A 16,471-nucleotide genomic window follows, 5' to 3' on the forward strand; every position below is an offset into this window, starting at 1 on the left:
TTGGTTTATGTAACTTAGTTTTTCCATAGAAGTTCCCTGCTTGAATCCAAGAATTATTCAGAAATGGTCGTGTTGACAAGAGTCTGGGACTCGTGTGCTGTTGATGAGCAGTTGTCCGTACATGATGTATGGAATCTGTAGTTATTCCTCAGTAATTTCATTTTGCATGTTGTAATTTCTCTGACTCTTGGAACTCTGAACTTTTATTCTTTGCTAGTATGGATGACATCTCTTCAGCTTGTCATTCTCAAAATAGAAACACGTAAAGGAAAAAACAGTAAAGGGGGGAAGAAGTTTGGAGCTAGGTCAGTGAAAATAGACTGCTTGTTAATCAAGAATGTGCAAACTCCTTATCTTATTTCACATACACACACATGCACACCCTCTCGCCATTCTGAGGTAGGTCAGTCAGGTCCTTTTTCCTAGAAGAAGTTGTGGTGGCGTTTATCATGGAAGAAAGTGGAGGTGTCATGGCGGTGGATGTTGGAATTAATTCTGGGTTGCACTGTCACTATGGCAAGGAAGAACAGTGTAAAGATACCAGAATAAGGTGGCTGTGTGTCCAAATGACTAATTCTGACTAGTCCCAATTCTCACTAGGACATGCAGATAGGACTCCTGTTTCAGTCAATGGCAGCAATGTGACTATGGCGGAATTCAGACTACTCCATACGCTCATTTTTGTCTGACAATCTAAGCATGTCTTGAGAGGAAATTGCAGCTGAAAGTGTATCTTCATTGATTTACACCGATAGCAAGGGTTCACTTCTTTGCCAGGGAAAGAGTAAGCTTTTGAATTAAGGGAAGTTGGTTAACTGTGCTTTAATCCCAGACCCCACCTGGTCTTTTCTTGCTGCGAATGCTGTGTTTGAAGTGTAATTTTGACTAAGTAGGGCTGCTGAAAGATTTAAAATAGAAAGCTTTGAAATAGTGTCTAAAAGCAAATACCTTTTTATTAGAAAGTACAGGAGCGCAGAAGGCAAACTACAGCTGAGGATTGTTCATTCCTGCTCAAATTCTGGAAACACAAGCTTATTAAAGGAAGAAAAGTGCAACTGCTTATGACAACCATGCTGTTACATTCAGCTGTCTTCGCAGTACTCAGCTGGTATCTGTATAGAGAAGAGTGATATAATTATTTTTGGATCAGGATCAATCTTTGTAGATAAACATCATTTAAAAAATGAATCTTGCTGCTTTAAAGCAGAGACTTGTCACTTTGATTCACCAAATCACAGAAGGAAGTTCCTTGAGCTCTGCAATTTTTGGACCATTTGTCAGCTGTTGCAAGCTCTGAGTAGTACTTACTATAGATGTGCTGCAAATATGCCGAGGTTGACTTAGGATTTCCATTTTGAAGTCACTGTAACACTTTAATAGAATACTTTTCTTTTTAAAATAGATTATCGTTGCAGGGGAGTAACTTAATTGTTACCTATAAACCGCCTCTTATAGAAAATCGGAACTTTTAATGAATAACAAACTTGGTGAGGACTTAATTAGTCATGGTGACCAGATCCATACAGCCAACTGCAAGAACTGAAAACCAGCATAAACTCCACTGCTGCCTACCTCGAGCCCACCTTCTATCATGTAAGTGCACTGTAGTATGCATGTGTGTATGTAAACGAACAAGCGAAAAACCGAATACTGACAAAACTCACTTCATAAACGTGTCTGTGAATGCTCATACCTTTCCACAAGAGGTTTATTTTCCACCAGGAGTGTCTCTCACCTTGTTAAATGCACTGTTAATACTTGGGCAGAGAATGAAGGGGGCAGAGCACTGTAAGAAGCTGTGTAGAACAGGTGGTTTCATCCAAGTAATTTCTGTTGTGGTTTAATTTATTCCAAAAACATTTACTCAACATAACTCAACAAACATACTCAAATCAACTTGAGTTACGTTTACAAACATAACTCAAAACTTACACTGTTTTCTGTGAGGGGCTTACATGTCAAAATCGGATTTAAGATACTAAAATGATAATACTTCCAATAACTTTTTTTTTGTGTTTTGTTGTCCTTTGTTTCATTTGTCACATGTGAAACTAAAGAATCACAGGATCTTAAAACTGAAAGAGACCTTGAGGTTGCTTAGTCCATCCTGCAGTTGTAAGGTGTGATGCTGGTCTAACGTTTTCAGTCCTGGGGAAACTGCAGTCATATAATTTCAGTGTTTCACTGTCCTTGTAAAAAAGCTTTGCATTGTGTTTTGCTTGAGTCTTTCTTGCTGCATTATTTCTTGTTTTATTCATTTTTGCAATGGGGAAGAAAACACAGCTTTCATCTTTGTGGCAGCCTTACTCATTCTGGTAGGCTACTTCAATATTCTTTAAGCTAAACATCCCCAATTTAACAACCTTTTTGTGTAGCTCATCTGTCAGGCTCCTTGGCTGGGGATTTGTTTGTTTGGTGGGGTTTTTTTCCCTTTTCTCCCTCCTCCTCTCTTTAGTGGTTGTTGAAACCTAGTGTTCAAAACTGGACTCAGTGTTTCAGCTGAGGCCTGAGCTGCATTGGGTTGAATGAAGGAATTACTTCACATCTTGGGGGGAGAAAAGATGGCATATTTGGTAATAGCATATGCAACACTGTTTTAAACTTAGGTTATATCCCACTTGATACTTACCATCAAAAATGTCTATAAGTGGGGTTCCTGGAGCGATGGGGATATTTGATGTTGTCTCACTGATGATGTTGAGGAGTGACTTGACTTCTGATTCTAGATGCTCCACTGTTTTTATTACCTTCTAATGAAAACAAGGGAGAAAAATTGAGAAAGGGAGTAGTCAAAGGGTCAATTGGAAGGAATTGTAATGAATGTTTAGCAGAAGTGCGAATCTGATGTCCCGAAATGCTAACAGCTGATTTATAGTGCGCAGTGCAGTTTAAGTATTTCTTGCGTTATGCTGGCCTCTAGTGGCAGGAAGTATTAAAACTTTGTTTCACAAGAGTTAAATTCCAGAATCTCTGTATAAAGAATAATAATTTGACTTCTTGGAGGGAGCTTTGCATTAATTTGTTTTTAATTCTGTCTCATTTCTGAGCTGCTAATATATCCAAGAAAAGAACCTTGACAGAAGATGAGAGGAGCTGATGGGGTGGAAAGAGGAGGTCTGGAACTAGAGCAGGAGAGAGGTGCCATTTGAGAACCAACAGCATGCAGTTTGGCAGCTGGAAATAGTTAGTGCTGGACACGTATCTTGTGAGTGGAGTGGTTAAGACACCATGAAAAAAATTAAAACTTTGCAGCTTTCCTAGAATCCCAGCCATAGACTTAATTCATTTAGCTCTTGAGTGTCTGCAGGAGTGAGCAGGAACTGCTTCTCAGTCTTGGATTCACCTGCAGAATTCACATCTAGCCATGAGCAGATGTGAAACTTTACAGATATCAGTTCTGAGATTGTTATATCAAAGGCACAGTTGTAATCATTTTAGAAGAGGCTGATATGTAATATTCAGTGATTGGTTAATCAGTTGTTTGGAAATTGTCAAGATTATATGTTTCTGGTAATAATGGCTTTATGGGATAGTTACAAACCATGACACCTGAAAAAAAATAGTCAGACCTTGAATAGAATAACATCAAGAAGGGACAGTGTCTAGAAACATCGTTCTTCTTTCTTTTCTTTGGCCAAAAGGATGGGGCAGAGGTCTGGAAAGGTCCAGGAACCAGTGCAATAGTTCTTACCTCTTCAATAATATCTAAGCGTTCATGGATCGTATCATGTTCGTTACACCAGCTTCCTATTCCCAAACTTCCAGGTAGCACACTGACGGGGTCTGCAGCAGCTGGAAAAACAGCCACAGTTAATGAGCAGGAGCTTTTTAATAGCAGTCCTTACCTTTCTGACTTCTGAGGTGGCATTTTGCATGCTAAACAGCATTGTTTATGAAACCAAATGTAGGAGTCACAGGTAGAAATTGAACCTCTCTCCCAATAACTACAGCTGTACCCCAGTGCTGGGAGTGTCTCTTTCCCTGTACACACTGTCAAGGTTGGTTGGAACAAGGTGTTTTCTCTTGCCAGGGGGATTTTTTTGTTTTGTTTTGTTTGTGTGTGTTTTACACAATCCATTTTTTCCTACCTGTGTAGGGTAAGTTTAATAGACTGTAACCCCATCTCTACAAATATAACATTTAAGCATTGGGAAGATCTGCCTTTATACATCAGTTCCTCTTAGACTTTCTTCAAAAGCAGCTGGTATGGTAAAGCTTTGAAGAGCAGCTACGTTTGTCCAGTTATGCCCATAATGGATACAAGCTGGAGACTCCACAGAAACTCGTCCGTAACAGTCTGATTTTGCAAGGGGAAGGCAAACAATAAAGTGTGTACAGCTGATGCCATTTGCTGACCAAGTCACTTGTATATGGTGCTATACACCAAGTTGCTTATCTCTGTCAGTTATCTGTATTTACCTCTTGGTACTCATGAACTCTTGCTCTTTGAACGTTTCATTCTGCTGGCTCTACTCCATAGAAGGTCAGTACCTGTGGGTGTCCATGCTTTAACAGAGTCAATTCCCTTTTCATAACTTCTGTGCAACGTTCAGTAACATTTAGATTTTAATATGTGTGCATAGAACGGTAGTGGAGTATTTTAAACACCACTAAAGTGACAACATATCTTGCTCCATGGTGGTAAAGTTAGGTCGTGTTCTTGTTTGAGGCCTGAAGAAGCTATGATAATGAGAAACCAGCAATAACTCATTCTGTTGTTGTTTGTAACAGAGACAAAGAGGAAACTTTGAGCTTGTGTTATATTGAACAGTAAGAAACACAATAAGAGCAACTGCTTCTGTCTTCGGTGCCATTGTGCGAGAGCGATCATTTGGAACTGCTGCAATGCTTCATCGCAAGTCTGTGCCCAGATCTCTGGAGGGTAGGTATCGGGAGATGGCAAACGTGTCAGTAAGGATTGCAGCCATTGCAGTTTGATGGGATGAGAGATGTACTCTGACTTTGAATGGTGTCCTTGAAGTTGGAGGGCGGGCAGAATGAGTAGATTAAAATGTGTTGTGATGTACTAGGCGTGGCATTATTTAGAAATCGGTTTGGCAGTGCTTAAGAGAGAATTTTTGGTTGTTTATTTATAGTAAGATTTTGATTTGAGGTTGGGTTTTTTTTTTGGTGTATTGGCCAGGAGGTGGTGCTGTTAGGACAGAATCCCAAAGAATTAATCTGCCTATCTGCAGAAGACTACTGAAATTTGACAGGTACTTAAATGCTAGCTGCTTTGCAGTTGCCCTTTTTTTCCCCCCTTTGCTGCTGCTGTTGGTGTTTTGGGAGTGTTTTTACCTTGTAACTTAGTGGTCAAGTGAACCACACTACTTCTTAAAATTTTTGCTTGTTTACCTGTTTTTTTCCATCATGGCTGGAACAATATGGAGATACTGAAATTCTATGTCAGAAAGGAGGTTACAATGCAGTGGCTAGTCTTTCTCTGCAACCCTTGTATTTCCTAATAATAGGATAAAAGCAAGGTAAGCTCCTTTTATTGTCAGAGATTAATAAAATTTCCACCTTTCCAACATTCCCAGCTCTAGCTCTCAGCATCAAGCCTGATGGCCTGATTCAGCTGTATGCTGAACTGCAGCCCACTGTGTTGGAGAGAGGACCAAGGGCAAGCAGAAGGCATGGTGATGAGGTAACTGCAGATCAGTTGTTGACTGCTGAGAACATTCCCAGATCTAACTACAAATGAACTGTGAAAAAGAGGCAGCAGAAATCATTAGGTGGACTAAGAGCAAATGGAATAATTTAAGAATCCCCCAGGAGGTTATTTTTCACTGTATTAACCTAGTTGTAGATGGCTGGATCTCAAGGTTGGATGGAAAGTTTGGGTGAAGGCCAGCACCAGTTGTATGCTGTCGTTAAAGGAGCTTTTGGTGGGCTGTAAGTTATATGCCAGGTTTGTTTAGTTTTGTCCATTCCCTAGAAATGAAAAATGCAAGAGAGTTAATGCTGGCTAACTCAAGTTAGTGTTGGCCACTCCTCTTTCTCTGATCATGCATCTTCTATCATGCTGGTCCATTAAAGAAAGACCAGAGGTCTGCTGTGGGAGAAGCAGAAGCAGCTGTCTGTCCTGCCCCAATCAGACTCTGACCCAGACACTCTCTGGCCTTTCCAAACTGCCTAACAGCGTGGTGGGCAGGGGCTCCTTTCACCTTTTTCTTGATACAGGACGTTAAATCTGCAAAGTGACTTCTTGAAGCAGAAATTATATAAGGTCTTACCCAAAATGCCACTGTAATGATTCCTTGAGCTTAGCCCTTCCGTGTGAAAGAGGATTCTGTTCAGCGCAAACCTCAGCATTGTGCTGGCTGCTACTCTAGGCAGGTGTAGGTAGATGGGGAGGTTAGATGTGATGGATGACCCTGCCATTTGTTCAAAGCAGGTTGTGCTGTGATAGGTATGTATAGCCAACGTAAGGTTGTTGCATCCCACTGTGAGGTTAGCAAAACACTGCACAGCTTTGTCTGTCTAGAAAAGTAGGTAAAGGGGTTGCTGTGAAATGCAGGACTTGGTAGTGCTTGCTTCCTTGGGGTGGTTGGTTCCTCTCTTCTGACACAGAGACAGACAGCATTCTGGCACGCAGGGCACATTGCTACATTATAAACTGTAATGGGCTGACCAAAGGAGGAGGAAGTGTCTCATCCTAGGACTGTAAGATGTTACCCAGAACCACAGGACTAGTGCAGTGCCTAAAAAAAATTTGACAAATAGTCCAAACCGAAGTGCCTCAGGAAGCACCTGATAGCTGTTGTTAGCGAGTGGTAAGAGTTGGTAGAAACCAAAGCGTGTCTAGTTCCTAGACCTCACAGTGTGGAGTTGGCCAAGGGCTGGCCCAGCAGAAACCCTCTCAGCCAGGGCCAGCGTGTCTGTGTCTGGTTATTGACTTCAACACCGAAGCAGAGGTGCTCTTCTACTTGTGATTGCCCCTTCACCACTACACCAGAACAGGGCACTTCAGGTGGGCAGTTGCTGCTGCTGGCTGGGCAGCCTGTGCTTTGGCCAAGTAGTTTTCTTCTGTTTTCTGAGCCTTGGCTTGAGGCTTTGGCTGCTAACACTCCTGATTGTTATTTTGTTGTCTGGCCTTAGCTTTTAACCCAACGGCCTTTATCTCTGGGATGGGCTGTTCAGAGGACACATCCGGTCCCTTGTAAATATGACAGGTATCTGGGTCACTATGGTCAGACAATTCAGCTGAAGCAATAATTTCCATCTGCTCGAAGAGAATCACATGTTGCTTATGAGCAACATGTATCTGCATTGCATTGTCTGTATTGCAGTTGGTGAAAGAAAATGACACAGTCTGCCTTTGGCACTGACCTTCTCCAGCAGCATCTCTACCTCACGTAATAATAGCAGTCACCATGTAAAGGGAGTGAAGAGTGGAAGGCTGTAAGCCATGTAAGCAAAAGACTAATGGCCTTCTAGGATACTTCCATGTACTTGCTCTTTTGTTGCTGAAGAAACATTTTAAAAATGTAAATTAGAATTTTTACTTGCCTATGTGTCAAAGCACATGCATAAATGCAGAAAACTTTGATAGTAAATTTTAAAGCTGACAGCTTTTAGAATTAAACTGTTCTTTGTATGCTGTATAAATTACGTATTTAAAATGTGTGGGTATTAGCAACTTCTGACAGCTTAATCAAGTGCATAGGAGGCATACTCAATGTCTTGAATACTGCATTTGAAACTTAGTAGATTACTTCAGGCAGATATTTGTTTTCATGTTTCAATATGGCAGAGAGAACATTACCTTTCAGTTAATTTCCCATTTGCGAATTGCCACCTGATGCTTCCTGCAACCGAGATGCTTAGTTCAATTCTTGCAGTCCATTCTATTTGATATACAGCTGGTTATTTTCCATCAAGAATCAGAACTCTCTGGTCCAAGACAGGAAAACGACCCGTGCCTTCCTCTGATGAAGTCCTCTGTGTTCCATTGATGGTGCCCATAAAGCTGGGTAGTTCTGACTGCCCTGTGCTGTGATACAGTCAGACACCAGCAGATGGTGCAGGAAAATGGAGAATCTCTGAGTTGGTCACTAATAAGGTATGCTTAATAGAAGAATATGATGCTTAATGTTTGAAAGAAGTAGCATGATGGAAAGTGAAGATCTATGTGTCACGGTCAGCCTGACTGTACAAAACTTGATCTTATAGTAGGGGATAGAAAGAGCAATGAAGTAAGAATTAAAACAACATTAGCAAACAAGTTAAGAGCAAAGGCCTTAGTTTTAGAGTAACTCTGCCTTCTGTACGTTTGAGAAATTCCCCCAAGCCCCCAAGACGTTACTTCTGCAGACCCCCTGAAGAAGTCCCCTTCTAGGACCATCAGGATTATGTCTATCCAGATGCTGTTAAATTGTTCATTTTGATCATCCAGGTAGTTCCTAGTGTTAAGCATTGGAATAAACCTGAGCAACTGTCTCTTCACTGTCATTTGCTGCTGTTACTAAGACTGACAGAACTGAAGTACATAATCACACAGATCTGGTAGGTCTTTAGACGTATCCTTTCTAAAGATGCATTGCTGTTCAAACTCAAGTTACAGGCTTGATACAGAAATTACTGGGTTGGGTTCTTTGGTCTGTGTTATGGAAACGGTCAAGCTGAGTGACCATAATGTTCCCTATTGGTCTTAAAGTCTATAAAATTCCTTTTGCGTCATTTTATGACCGATGTGGTTTTGAAAGTTAACTGAGAGGTCATGTTGTGCTCAGTAGAGAGGGAGGGGTGAAACAAAGCAGGCCACAAACAAAATGAAAGACGAGTGAGATTGAAACAGTAACCGGATGGCAAATAAGGAAGTCTGAAATCATGCGATAGATCAAGAGGAATAAAGGAGAACATGTATAACTCTTCAAGAAAACATACTATGCTGCGTGTTCTTGTTTGCACTGCCTTAGGTTTAGCAGTATCATTTTATTCCTGGAGCATATAGCATAAGGTGGCCCGACAGCTTTTAATGAGAAAATGAAGGGGGTAGTAATGGATTTATGTTCCAATAGGAAAAAGGTCATGAACTTGAGTACCAAGTTCAAATGCTGAACCCCCTAACCAGCTTGGGAAGAATGCAACAGACTTCTGAAGGGACTCGCTGATCCTTGCTTGAATTATTCCTTGTCTAAATATAAGGTTTGGAATCCACTTTAACTTTGAAGTGTTAGCTCAAGAAAATACAGGGTTTACAAAACTGGTTGGTGAAGTTAACTTGCAGCTGAATACAGGAAAGGTTCAATTGCTTTGAACCTGAACTGATACTATCAGTATTAGTGTTTTCAGACCTAAGACCATGTTAAGCCAAGACTGTTCGTCATATTTAATTTTGGGGGCTTGTCTTAAAGGCATCAAACTTGGTTTCCAGTTATGCCAACCCTTAATTACGTTGGCATCCTTAGATATGGAAGTACTGGATAAACTTTCTGTACTGCTACCGATTTCATTATCACCAGTGTGATATTATATATAACTTAATTCCTATTAAACTTTATTGTTAGGACGCCAAAGATAATTGATTTGGATAGAACGTGTTGTATTGGAAATGTTTTTTAATGCGCAGATTGTCTTCAAGTTCTTAAATGCTCAGGAGCATATCTTTAACCGAACACTGAGCATCTTCTAGGCTCTAATCCATAAAACACTGCCTAATGCTTAGCTGTGATTTAGGCACCTCTGAACCTCTTTCTAGAGTTTAGAGTTTCTAGTTGCTTAAAGATAAGGGGATTCTTGCCTTTAATGATTGCAACAAAGACTGCAGGAATAGTAATAAATATGTACAATTTCTTAGCTTTTTATATACTGTCACGGCTTACTGTGCTTTACACTGGAGGCAACTGCAGGGGTTTGCTTTTATGTGTGTATATATATATACACAAATGTAAATATATATATGTACACATACCTTTATTAGGCTCTAGCTTTTGTAGCAGAACACCATTGCAAATTCCATACAAGGCAAATCTGGAACAAGCAGCCAGGGAATATCCTCTAGTGCTCGCTGCTGCAATGGAAAATGACTGCAAGGAAATCAGACTGATAAGAGGTGGGAACTACGTAATTTGCAGGTAAGTTACTCTAATTCATGCTGTATGTTATGATAGGACACTGATGCTTTGGGCTGCAAACAGAAGTTTCGTTTTATATTCACACAGAAACAAATACCTACTATGTTTGTTTTGGAAAGTAAGGCAAAGTGTTAGGAGGGTTATAGCTAGTAGTTTTATAGGAGATATTTGTGGGTGGAGAGTAGAATGAACTGTTTTAGGAGGACGAGGAGCCATGTCATAGCATATGTAAAAAGTGTAAGTTTACACAGAACGAGTGAGTTTAAGGCTGGTTTAAGAACAGAGGTGAGATACATGAGTATTTGATGCCATCAATTTGAAGATGACCACTGGTATCTGGAGATAAATAGGTTTTCAGTTTTATGAGGACATGGCTTTTGGTCTGCAGTAAGCTTTGTTTCCGTTTTATCTGATGCTTTGGGCTTATGTGTCAGCGGGATGCTGTAGTATAGTGCGCAAGCTTTATAGGTTTACCCTAAGTAAGGCGCTAAAGCTTTATTTATGTTCCATTTACAGATAAAAAGGACCAAATGTTCAAGCAGAGCTTAATCATACAGATCCTCTGCCCTCATTCAGTGTTTTGTTACTGATGCGTGAAATTACTATTTGATTTTGCGGGCAGATGCGGTGCTGAGGGACATGGGGTGGTGCTGGTTTTGGCAGCGTTAGGTTGATGGTTGGACTCGATGATCTTGAAGGTCCCTTCCAACCATAATGATCCTATGATCCTATGATTTAGTAACAGGAGCTATGGTCATGGGGAGTGGGTGGAGGTGAGTGTGTGACTTATTAGTCATCTCTGTGGTTGTGTAGCTTGCAAATGAATAAGTTATGATAGTAGAAAGAAATATGACAGTACAATAAAAGAAGATCCTTGTAGTTTTGTTCTAGTACTTAAAAAAGTCTAAAAGCTGGCTTGAAGATATGAACTGTCTGCTACAGGAAAATATCTGTACTGCAACAGCTCAGGAAGTAGAGTGTGATACATATATATATAGAGAGAGAGAGAGATAGATAGATACACACATACGTCAGTATGTACGTGTGTGTGTGTGTATATATATATATATATATATACACACATACATACATACATACTAGATCCCAACATTCATGGCCAAGACTCACAACTGCTTCAACCAGAGCAGATCAGCTGGATTTATAAATACAGCTGCATCCTGCAGATGAACAGCAGGAGTCCTATATTTCTAGACCCCAGACTTCTTTGGAATTTGATATTAACCTTTGCTTTACACATGGAGGTTACAAAGTCCACAGAATTTATTAAATTCTCTTTAAGTAAATATAACAAAACATAGGGGTTTACAGAGGTATAAATCTGTAAAAAGGCTCATTTCTGTACAGAACCCCTATCTTCAGATGCCTCATGGTCTTAAGAAATATGCCTTAAGAAACATCTGGGTAAGCTTTGTGAGAAACTTTTTCTCGTTCCTGGTTGGAGCTCAGAGATGAGTGTTTGCAAAGACCATAATCCTCGCATTGAAGACAATAATGCCAGTAGGTTTCTATAAGGACAGAAAATACCTATGACATGGGGTATAGGTTAAACCACAACTGGTTTATTAGTAGAGAAATATGAGCCCAACTCTGGTTTAAGATGGGACCCCTCTCATCATTTTTATTGCGGATTTAATCCTACAATGCAGTAGTTCAATCTCCTGGAGGCAAATGCTGTTCTGTGAGAATGCAAGTGGTCAATTTTGGGCAAAAGTAGGCTGTTCTGAAGGGATTTTTCCTCTCCAGTTTCTAGGCAATGGTCTAGCTCTAACTGCTGCATATCTCCTTTTATAATAGCCCCTTTTGCTCCAAAACCTTCCCAGCTTTGATATTTCATGTGGGTATCAGAGGATCCAAAATATTCTGAGAAGTTGTAATAGGTTAGCTGAATGTTGGTTTACTTTTACTTATAGTTAAAACCAAATGAAGCTTCTGCTGCTCAAAAACAAGTCATGCCACAGTGTGGAGTATTGAGCAGCCGTGCCTGCGGTTGAGCTCTCCTGCTGCTCTCTCCCTCATAGCATCCCCAGCGTTTGGTTTGCAGAGCTAAGTGGAGCATGTCAGTGGGGCCAGCCTGCTTGCCCGATTGCCAGCTACTTGTTTACCTGAGGAGTCCAGGTCACCCTTCTGCCATGCATAAACGTGCAGCAAGGACTTTGCTGTTGGGGTGCTGCACTCCTTAGAACAATTTGCCCGCAGGTTTTTGAAAGAATGGAGACACGTTTCAATGGGGCAGGTGTTGAATGTTCCAGTGCCCCAGGCTACGTTGTGTGCTACATTTGAGCAGCACCCCACAAACTAACCCAGCAACAACAGCAAAGAACTAGAAACTGCAGCCATTAGGCAGGAGCACGGGGTTGCCTCCAGAAGGGCTCCCGCGCCAGCCTCTCCTCCTGAGCTCTTTGGAGGCTGAGCTCCGTGAGCATGGGATTGTTCGTGCTAATGACTGAATTAAAACCTAAGTTCAACTTTGGCCAACTCTGAACCATTTTTAAGAGGAACATATGGAGGGTGAGGGAGAGAATCTGTAATGAAATCAAATGATAGATTCCCCAACTAACAGGTAGCAGAGGGAAAGCAGGGATGACCTTTTCAAGCCTACTAGCCAGCCATGGTACTCCCCTGGCTGTGATGGACACAGCTTTCCCATCTCACATAAAATACTCCACTCCATAAAATACACAGTGAAAATGATTCCTTGATCGAGTATTAGCACCTGGCGTGAGACTGAGTAGTTATTATGCAAGTACTATTCTATTTGGCTGGATTTTATCTGAGTTTGCTAATGATTTCAGCTTAAACAAAACCATACTTTTGGGGGAATAAGCAAAAACATTCTTCCAGCCTTTTTTTTTTCCTTTGATTTCACAATTTTTTTTGTGAAGCTCATAAAACTCACAAGAGGATATTGAGTACTTATGGAGTGAAAACAAGTTAGAGTGCCCTTGCTAGCATATTGGTATTTCAGTTCATCACTGATAAACATTACAAAGCCAGTTGTGTGGGAAGGAGACAGGGCAAGGAAGGGTGACTAGGAGTTGGGGGCAGAAGGGACTAACAGTTTTTCAGGAAATGTTTTGATTGTAATGGAAACTTACTATTCTGCCATGACATACAAACATTGTGTGTTGTCAAGATGTAAGAGCAGAGGGAAAATAAAGCTGGGCCTCAGCTAGCGGAAAACACGTAATACAAACAGGCTGGGAAGCCAGGTTTGTGGTTACAGGGGGACTATAAACCCTTGAACTAGCCAAACTGAATAGCTTTCAGTCACGCTGTCAGATACAATGTGATTACAGTTTAGTCTAGCACTAATCTGCTGTTAATGAAAGTTAAATTTGGATGGCAGTTTATCAGATGCGGTGTGTTTATACTTCATACTCCCAAGGCACTTGGAGAAGGCATTACATGCCCCAAAATCTTAGGAATAAATAATCCAAAGCAGAAGAGAAAAAAAATACGGTGTTGTTACCAGCATATCTCAAAAGAAGGGTTTAAATAAAGGAAAATCTTTCTGTATTCAACTTGAACTTTGATCTCATTTCTGAGTGGATTAGTATGTATGTTATTAAAGCTGCCAGAATAGTAATTATGGAAATGCAGGGCACTTGCTACAGCACCTGAATGCTGTTCTAAATTTCTGCAAATACACTGGTAGTATGTCCTGTGAGAAGTGAAAAATATTTACTGAAGCAATATACCTCCAGGATGGACTCTAATAGCACAAAAATGGAGTTTTATTAAAAACAATATTCCCACAGAATTTTGACGCATACCTATGTCACCTTCATATAAAACCCATAGAGTAAGCAATTCTTTACCTCCTCCTTCTACCCCATGCAAAGGCTCTGACCATGCTCCAGTTAAGCTACAGTTTCTGCTTTGCAAGCTCAGAATCACTTACCTAGAAGATCTCGTTCCTGCAGGACTAAAATGAACACCAGTGCCCAGAGGAAAAGCATGGTTGCAGCCTCTCCAAGCTCTGCCGTAGTCCTGGTGCAGAGCCCCGCAGCCTCCCTCCCCAGCTTCGCATCGACTCCTCCGGCCGGCCGTTCGTGCTGAGGTTTAGCCAGAGTTGGGAGGAAATATGCCCAGGCTGAGCCAAGATTCTTGAGCTGTTCTCTTCTGTTTTCCCTCCTTTTAAAAAACACCCTTCCAGCTCCATGCAAAGTCCAGTTACCCAGCCAAGCTGGCTGTGGTCCAAGCTCCCCAAAGGTTTGGGGTTTTTTTTAAACCCTTGTATTTATTTACGCAGTCTGCAACTGGAATGTGCTGAAGAGCTCTGAATCCTGTAAAAACGGCAAGTGGGGCAAGAAAAGTAAGAGAGAGAGGAGAAGGAAGGGGTGCTGGATGTTTCTTTCCCTGTAGGGTTTTCATCTAGGGCGGGGAAAGCAGGAACACTGGAAAACACAGTATCTTTAGATGTAGTGATCTTACAGGGCTTTTTCTTTAAGATTGCAGAAAAATCTTTTTTTGGGCAGGTTGAAGTCCCACTGGACGCAGCATGGCAGCATTTGGGGAGGTGGCAATTATGCCTACTCTTTGGACCATATCGTAGGAGCTTCTGAGGAGCTGTCTGAGCTCTTTTTTGGTTTGGAAGGTGTTTGAAATAGGTTGTTAGATTTGGTAACATCACATGCAAAAATAGCACGGCTAATGGTATTCTGGCAATGTGTGTGATTTTTTTTTTTTTTTTAGCAGGATCTTAATTAAATGTTTACTATTTGTCTTGAGGGTTTATGGGTGCTGACCAGATAAGTGTCAGTCTTTGAGCCCACTAGGCTGGTGTTCAGAGATTTAAAGTATCTCCTTCCTGGTGTTGTTCCTCATATTCGTTTAAGTCGAGTTACCTTTTTTCAACTGTTGCTAGTAAAAGGTGAAAGGCCTTTAAGGTGTCCTACTTAATCCTAACAGACATTGTCAAGGATAAAAAACACCATTCTAATTATTGAAAATAAAAACCTGCAGTCTAGAACAGATTTTCTTAACCTTTACCACCTTTCTAGCAGTCAGAAAATCAAGTTATTTGAATAAGATACCTGAAAAGGAGCCTGTAGAGATGCTATCATAGAGTTCAAAGTCTAATCATCCTCAGTGCCTTCCGAGCCAAGTTAGATTGTAAGCTCAATTACAAGGCAAAATATCCTGAGTAATATAGATTCTGTGACTGGCATTTAGCTGGTAACTTGTTCAAGGCACCAAGCGGACCAGGGCACTGAACAACCTCAGTGTGCATTGACCCCTCAGGGCTGGTGCTAGTAAGCTCACATTTTTACGAAATGAAAATTAAATTGGCTATGAGAATTAGAGTGGCAGTGGTTTTCTGGGTGTTTTGGCTTAAATCACCAGGTAGCAACACTGAAATTTTTTTGAATTCTTGTTTTGAGAATAAATCTGGTCATTCCTGCTGAAAAATGACATAAGTTTTAATTTTGTTATAAACGAGTCTTTAGAGAGGAACTGCGACACGTGACAGTGAGTTCACTCGGTTGTATTCTGTGTTTGAATAGGAGTTGCTGATGTGGTAGGCTGTGAGTTTTGAAGTGAGAGAGGTGGAGAGAGGAGACTGAAGAATATTTTATGAATGGTTGGTTGCTCTTTCCTGAATGTGTTTGTCCTTTATCTTTGTCCTTTCTTAAGCAGAATCACCCGATGTATTCTCTGTATTTCAAAGGGAACCTGTTCATGGATGCCTGTCTGCATGCTCTCTGCTGTCCTCTACACCATACTATTAAAAAGCAACGAACATTAATTGTATCAGTTTTCCCTTCAACACGCTATAAAAAAATAACGCAATTTCCATTCCAGACCACCTCTGCTGTGGTCATTCACCCCCTTTACAGCATATTGCTGTATTGCTCCTGAATTGCTTTCAGTCCCTCCAAGGCTTCTTATTTTTACATATTATGTTCTGTTTGACTATAGTGAGGAGCTGCTCTGATGGCCATGGAGAACTAAACAAAACAGTGAGGGCTTTCTCTAGTATCATACTCCAGGTGTGGTTTCTGTAGTGAGCGAGAAGCTCTTTCTGCTGCAGGGAAATGCAGCCAGAAGAAATACTTCTGCCAAGTGGGATTCTGGTTTTCCGTAGGACTACCTGCCCTGAGAATTTTGGTGATCTTGGTTAATTACCTAAGCTGACTTTTGTTATTCATAAATACTTAGAGTGAAGCTACAGATGAAGACAAGTAGCAACAAGAAGTACAAAAAAATCCAGGGTGTGTGACAGAAATCATCAAATTGCCAAGTAGGTTTTTCAATGCAAGACTGGAGATTTGAAAGCAGCGGAAAGAATATGATACAAACCTATTTGTTTTCTGAAAAGTTAGTCAGTAACTGATTACCATCAGAGAAAGCATTCTTCAGCATATTCA

At 40.8% G+C, this 16,471-nt stretch overlaps 1 protein-coding gene across 2 annotated transcripts; it reads right to left on the reverse strand.

Annotated features, from left to right (window-relative positions):
* Positions 1–928: 928 nt before the first annotated feature.
* Positions 929–14,424, reverse strand: PLAC9 (placenta associated 9). Of its 2 annotated transcripts, none has more exons than XM_063338324.1 (4): positions 14,002–14,417; positions 3,692–3,792; positions 2,630–2,750; positions 929–1,112 (listed from the first exon to the last, which is right to left on the reverse strand). In XM_063338324.1, the coding sequence occupies exons 1-4, from the start codon at positions 14,057–14,059 to the stop codon at positions 1,102–1,104; spliced, it is 291 nt and encodes a 96-aa protein (XP_063194394.1). In that variant the 5' UTR covers positions 14,060–14,417; the 3' UTR covers positions 929–1,101. The 2 variants fall into 2 exon arrangements, with proteins under 2 accessions (XP_063194394.1, XP_063194395.1); XM_063338325.1 differs by lacking the exon at positions 929–1,112 and adding an exon at positions 1,125–2,545 and having other exon boundaries at positions 14,002–14,424.
* Between the last annotated feature and the right edge of the window lie 2,047 nt (positions 14,425–16,471).

Source organism: Chroicocephalus ridibundus, chromosome 6 (genome assembly GCF_963924245.1).
Source record: "Chroicocephalus ridibundus chromosome 6, bChrRid1.1, whole genome shotgun sequence".
NCBI lineage: Eukaryota > Metazoa > Chordata > Aves > Charadriiformes > Laridae > Chroicocephalus > Chroicocephalus ridibundus.

What these genes read in the sequence shown, in the direction of transcription:
- PLAC9 (XM_063338324.1), bottom strand. Translation starts at nt 14,059, where the DNA reads ATGCTTTTCCTCTGGGCACTGGTGTTCATTTTAGTCCTGCAGGAACGA. An exon ending in GCAGGAACGAGATCTTCTAG is followed by an intron (nt 3,793 to 14,001) that starts GTAAGTGATTCT and finishes CTGTTTTTCCAG; the next exon opens with CTGCTGCAGACCCCGTCAGT. An exon ending in GCTTAGATATTATTGAAGAG is followed by an intron (nt 2,751 to 3,691) that starts GTAAGAACTATT and finishes TGTTTTCATTAG; the next exon opens with AAGGTAATAAAAACAGTGGA.